Raw genomic sequence first — 6915 nt, forward strand, 5'->3', positions numbered from 1 at the left:
TAAGGCACTTTATAAGATGGCTCTATAGATTTTTCATCATATTTTTAAACATTGAATTCTAAATAAAATTTAAAATCAAAATATTCATTAAATTTAGCATAAGAAATTACAATAATCCTAAAAAAATTACATTAAAAAAATGAAATTTAAAATTTTATTAATTTAAAACATTTCCTGAAAATTAAACCAAATATCCCATCTTCGACGTTGCACGATCTCCTCCACCATTCAGTTATGTATCACTAATTCTTTATCCTCTATTAGCCAAGTGTTGGTGTTTAAAATTCGGTTGTCGGCTATGCCACACTTCACTTGTTTTTGTTGGAATATAAGTATATATAATGGAGAATTTAATTAATTGGTAGGAAGGAAATTTGGAGAAATTGGTTGTGGACGTGTGTGTGCTTGGGAATTTGAGTGGGAGGATTGTAATTTAGTGGCTCAATTTTTTTTCAATCCACTTGTGGCTGATACAATCTCCACACACACATATATATATATATATATATATAGTAGAATTCTAGAATTCTCTTGATATTATTTGTTAGTTCTACCTTAGTACTTAGCTTTTAGAGCCTTCAAGTAATTAATACATTCTAGATAATTCTCTAATTTACTTTTGATTTCTATCTAGATTTTTCCTATCAAAATATCTACTACAAAATCAAGTCTATTATTTTTCTGCTCTTCAACGACCTTTTCCATTAAATTGTTCGGGACCGACAACGACGAATCAACTTTTTTTCCTCTCTTTGCCGCATTTTTCCGCGTTTTGACCTGGAGGTCTATTCATGATGCTAAGGTCAAAGGGCCATCGGTAGAATTTTATTTTGAATCAACCTTACTTATATGTGGTTTTTTCTTTAACAACTAGTGTGAAAATTAAAGTAAAATTTTCTTTTGAGTCAACGTAATTAATATATGGTCCTTTCTTTAACACTAGTGAGGAAATTAAGTAGAATCTTCCCTCACAAGAAAAGAAAAAGAAAAAAGAATAAATTAAATAGAACCTTATCATCATGCCCTCAATTATGGCCTTATATATTGCCAGAGAAAGAAAGAAATGCATTAATAATTAGTGGGGAAGGAAGAATGGCTGCAGAACTCTACGATGCTGTATACAAAGGGGATGTAACAAAATTTCATAAACTAGTTGAACAAGATCCATATCTCGTTGAAACTGCTTCATTTTCATGTTCAAGAAATGTTCTTCACATCGCAACAATGCGGGGACAGACAGCCATGGTGGAAGAGGTGCTGAATATGAATCCGTGGCTTGCTCGGAGCTTAGACTCCCAACAACAGTCACCTCTGCACATAGCAGCAGCAGAAGGGCGCTTCGAGATCTCGAGAAAATTGTTATCAGTAGCCCCGGAGCAGGGCCGGCCCTTTGATATGGCCAATGGGGCAATGGCCTAGGGCCCCCAAATTTAAGGGGCCCCAAAAAATATAAAGCCCATTAGTATTAGTAGCCCAATTATTAAAAAAAAAAAAAATTATCTACAACCTAACCTATTTCTAATCAGCAAAACAACAGCAACGTCTCTTTCCCTATTTTTTTTCTTTTCCTTGCTGAATAGCTCTAAAGTCTAAAGAAAGAAGTTTTTCAAAATTAAAATTTTGAAAAAAGTTTTTCTATACCAGTTACTGTAGTTTCAGCAGATAGAAGTTTTTCAAAATTAAAATTGATAAAATCATATTTGCGTTCTACTATGTCTCAAGAAAGGTTGAATGGATTAGCGGTTTTATGCATTGAACATGAGGTATTAGAAAAGCTTGATCTTGAAGAAATTATTGATGATTTTGCGTCTCAAAATGCTAGAAGATCCAAGTTATTTTTATAATTATTTTATCATTGTTTTCTAGTTTATTGCACTTTATGGTCAATATTACAGGTTTACAGCTATCTCAAATTTGCTACTCCAACTTCTCCAAGCTTCTTCTTTTAGGGGCCCCTTTTTTCCTTTTCGCCTAGGGCCCCCGAAATGTCAGGGCCGGCCCTGCCCCGGAGACGCGCTGGTGGCGCGACTGTCGCGATATGAACCCGGTTCATATCGCGGCCGTAAATGGGCATGTTGAAATGTTGGAACATCTCCTTGAAGAGAGTCGTTTGCCTGCAATGGAGAGGGTGGGTCGCGGGCAGACTGTGTTGCACTTGTGCGTCAAACACGGCAAGCTCGAGACATTGAAGGTTTTGGTGGGCAAGTTGTGGGAGCTTGTGGAGGCAGTTGATGAGGATGGGGAGACCCTATTGCATTTGGCTGTTAGATCCACTCAACTTGAGGTAATTAACCACCATCATTTGAATTATTTCATTTTATTAAGTGTTAATATAATAGCTATAAATAACTATTTTACTTAACAAAAGGTTAATGTAGTCATAAGCATAAATATGTATTAATTGTAATAATTTTATACTTAATGAAATTGTAACAAAAATAAAAATAAAATAATAAAAAGGATATTTTTATCAAAATATTTATATTTATATTATTATATATATTTTGTGGTTACTATTAAAAATTAACTAAGTAAAGCGGCTAATTTAATATTTGCTTCTTAAGTGAATATACATTAACCAAGTATATGTTAAGACCATCTTGTGGAAATACGAATTAGATCTTTTGTCCCACAATTTATTGCGTACCACCCTGTTTCTCTTTTAATATTTCTCTATTTTATAAATACTTGTTATAAAAATAGAAAATATTATGATATAATTAGCTCTAATTAATATTTACCACTAAAAATTTGAAATTAAAAAAAAATTATATATCATAACTCTGAATTAAGCAATCCTGATACTCCCTCCGTCTCATTTATAATAGTCTATTCCAGAAAAGGAAACCACCTTCTCTTACAAAAGTTGTGGACTTCACTACATTCTACCACTTTTTATCATTTAATCATGGGTTAAGTATCAAATAAGTCCCTATCATAGTGGCCCTTATCACGTTTAGCTCCCTATGGTCGAAGTCGGGCCAACTAAACCCTCAAAGTGGCTAATTTTTATCAAACGGGCCCTCGCCTCTAACGGTTAATTGACGCCGTCCGATTTTTTAATTTTTTTTATTTGAATGGCTCGCCGCCGCCGGATCCCTCCTTGCCAAGATCTCTAAAATAGGAATTTAACCCTAGTCTCAGCTCCGTCCCGTCAGCACCAGCCAGCTAACCTGAAAACATTTGAAAGTATTTTTGGGTTAAGTACTAATGTACTTAGTTGATATGCATTTTCTGAAACATTTCATATTTCCGTAAAGACAGTTTATCCAATTATACTTGACATAACTTATAAGGTTTTAAATTGAAAGAACTTCTAAGTATGTTAAAATAATTTCTTTCATTTGTGCGCACATGTCACACTCCCTTTCTGTTACTCACTGTGATCCCGGACCTTTTAGCCACCTCGGATCCATTTCTTCCATTTATTTGAACTGAGGGCGTAACCTAGACAAGTTTCATTTGATCTCGGGACGTTACCCAAGCAGGCCTTACATTACATGCTCCGGAACACATCCAGCAAACACCCTTATAACACCTCTTAGTTAGTGTCCGATGGAGATCAACCCACCAGGTCAGCTAACGAGTGTACACGATTCTCAAATAACGGGTTAGGCCATAAGAGAACCTCAATTGATTCGTTGTGGCGAGCCTTAAACAGAGCAGAGTGCACATAAACATTTTATTGGATAAACAATTTGCATTTCATTGAATAAATAATTTGCATTTCATTGAAACATTTAGAGCTTAATAACTCAATTATACTTTATACATTTGGAAAGTAAGCCCACCTGATTAGGCAAAGTCTGTCGTTTAAACTTAACTCTGAATCAGAATAGCAGCGCTAATCCTCCTGGTCCACAAAGCCTACAAGAAATCTATAATCTTAATAGATCTCAAGAATCTAATCTTAAGTCATAGTGTAGTGCTTAACATTCTATGATTCACTTAGCCGGGTTTTCAAAAATTAATGAATAGATAATTGAAAACTAAAATTCTTGAGTTAAGGACACCAACAATATCCTTACTCGATTTTCTTAAATAATTGAATTTATAAATAAACTCAATTAAATCATAGTAAATAGTTCCTATTGCATAATGCAAGTGCAAATGCAAATTCATTCCATGCTTAACTTATATAATAATACGTAATTACACTTAATGCAATCATCTTCTAATCAAACTCAATTACAAAGTCAAAACAAAAAATTAATTAAACAAGTCCAATAGTTTAAATAAAGGCCAAGCCTAACAATTAAATATAGGCAGCCCATTTCATTATTAAAAATCGCAGGGCCCAAAATTTATTGAAAGAAATCGGCCCAGTTGATTGTATAAGGGACAGCCCATGCTATTAATAATTAAATCAGGCCCAATCAAAAATAATCTCAGCCCAACTCCTTTACAAATTTCGGCCCAGCTCTCTAAGGCCCAAACTCGCCCTAAATCCTTCTTCCTTTTTCTTCAACCAAATCTGCCGCTCACACACACACATCTCGTCTCTCCCTTTCTCTCCTCGGTTCAGGCAGTTCGCCCCCTTCTCCCTCAGAATCTGCCGCCGAGCAGATCGCCGGAGGAGCAGCGGCGAGAAGCCGCCGCTACCACCTTTCCCTCTCCTCAGACACTGAGCCCCTGTAACACCATCACCATTCCCTCTGCTCTCTCTTCTCCCTCATCTCCGGCAACTCAAAGGACGGTCCACACACACGCCTAAACGGTGAAGCAGCGTCGAGAATCGCTCCCCTCCGTCTCCCTCCTTGGCGACGGCGAAGCGCCGCCGCCTCCCTCGATCCCTCTCTCCTTCTTGATTTTCGGCGTCTACAACTAAGGACCGCCGCCAAACTCTCCAGACCTCAAAATCGACTCCCTCCTCTCGAATCCGGCGACCACAGAACAGCCATGGCCGCCGCCGTTCTGTCTCTCCCCTCCACTCAAATCCGGTCGACAGCAGCGAGGGCCGCCACTGACCACCGCGCCCTGTCTCCCTCTGCTTTCTCAACTCAACAGCAACGACACCCTCCCCATTCGCTCAAGACCGAAGATTAAAACAGGGCTTCAAGACTAAATCTTTTCTTTTCCTTTTATTAAAAAAAAAAAAAACATGTTTCATATGTAGTATGTAAACACAGATGGTATGCACATGTATATGAATGCCATTTGTTCAAAAGTCTTGGTTCAATTTATATGTGAAAGTAAGTGACATGCATACACAAAAACAGGGATTGTTGTCTGCTGCACATTAGAGACTTGAATACTGGAGGAAATCGCTGAAATTGAATTTGGGGTGCTAACCGTGAATGGAGGTAAAATGGGCAGAGTGGTTTGTAGATGAAGTCTTTAGAGCTTTCAGTTGAGTTTGTGGAGTCTGAAACGTGTGGTATAGCTGAACTTCTGTGGGTGGAGCTCTGCACTGAGTTCCTTGGTATGTTGAAAGAGAAATGAGATAAGGTCTTACTAAGTGGAATAGTATGAGGGTTTAGTTGGCCTAACTTCGACTATAGGGAGCTAAACGTGATAAGAGCCATTATGATAGATGCTTATTTGATACTTAACCCTTTAATCATTCTTCTTCTTAATAATCATGGTGAATAGTAATGAGTCATTGTCAATAGGACGGATGAAGTAATTCATTATTAATTCAAAAGAATTATAAACCCTAATGGAATGAATGAACCCTAATTAAATTTGATGCATGAAAATCTCAGACTCTCCAATACTTGGTGCAAATCATGAAAATAAGGAGCAAGACGAATTCCATGGGCAAAACACCGGCGCAGATCTTGAATCGGAGCCCTCCGGCAGGTACATCTCACTATTCCGAAATGGGGAGAATCATAGATACTTGGTTTGCACCAATTGTACATTATCACGAAATCCTGCCCAAGATGAGCGACGCAGTGATGGTGGTGGCCGTCCTGATAGCAACCATGGCGTTCCAGAACGCCGTCAACCCACCCGGCGGCGTGTGGCAGGACGACACGTCGTCGCACAAGGCCGGCGATGCTGTCATTGCATACACTCATCCCGACATATACCAATACTTGTTGAAAACTAACGGCATAGCATTCTTGTCATCCCTCCTCATAATCTTCGTCATCACCTCCGGAATGACATCCAAAAGCATCTATGTCTTGGGCAGCGCCATCTTCTGTATGTTGGTGGCGGTGACGGCTATTGCAATGAGTTGTGCTGCTTCCATACAGGCGACCACTCCGGGAACCAAACCGACGAGATCAACTGACACTGTTGTTTTTAATTTGACAGAGTTATTAACGTTGTTTGCAATCTTTACCTTGTTTCCAATATCGACATATTTTTACGTCAAGAAGAAGAGAAGAATGCTGCGGCAGGGTGTTGCTGATCCTACACCCTTACGCGTCCTCCATCGGATGTTCGACATTTAAGTTGAAGGGATGTTTTAGAGACTATTATTCACCGTTCATTAGGGGACACCAAGCAGTGCGAACTCCTGTCTGCGAGTGAGGTCTAAGGTTCAAACTCCATCGCTCCTTCATCCCCAAGTAAAAAAAAAAAAAAAAAAGAGACTTATTCACCATTTCTAAGTGTTATAATTCAAACATAAAGGTCAAAAATATTTTATACTTAAATTAGTACTTTCTCTATCATTGTTCAATTCTAAATCTAATTATTTTCGATTATGTACTCTTTATTTATGCTAGTTGGGATTTTATTCTTAACATAAGTCATTCAAGAAAACATTCTCTCTACACATGCATCAACAATAGGAAGAATCAAAACCAATTTAATGAGTGTTTAGATGAAGAGTGCGCTTACACTTGCATCTACAATGGGCAGATTAATCAGAACCAATTTAATGAGGGTTTAGATAAAGAGTGCCTAGTGCAGTTGCTGTTCGAATCTTCTACATCTCATTTGATAGATTTTTTTTCTTAT

The 6915-nt window shown here is 37.8% G+C and overlaps 1 protein-coding gene across 1 annotated transcript; it reads left to right on the forward strand.

The window, feature by feature from the left end:
• Window positions 1-976: 976 nt before the first annotated feature.
• On the forward strand, window positions 977-6697 carry LOC130995133 (ankyrin repeat-containing protein At5g02620-like). The gene is made up of 3 exons (XM_057920280.1): window positions 977-1365; window positions 1993-2284; window positions 5706-6697. The coding sequence occupies exons 2-3, from the start codon at window positions 2039-2041 to the stop codon at window positions 6402-6404; spliced, it is 945 nt and encodes a 314-aa protein (XP_057776263.1). The 5' UTR covers window positions 977-1365; window positions 1993-2038; the 3' UTR covers window positions 6405-6697.
• Window positions 6698-6915: the final 218 nt, after the last annotated feature.

The sequence above is a fragment of the Salvia miltiorrhiza genome, chromosome 7 (assembly GCF_028751815.1).
Source record: "Salvia miltiorrhiza cultivar Shanhuang (shh) chromosome 7, IMPLAD_Smil_shh, whole genome shotgun sequence".
Taxonomy (NCBI): domain Eukaryota; kingdom Viridiplantae; phylum Streptophyta; class Magnoliopsida; order Lamiales; family Lamiaceae; genus Salvia; species Salvia miltiorrhiza.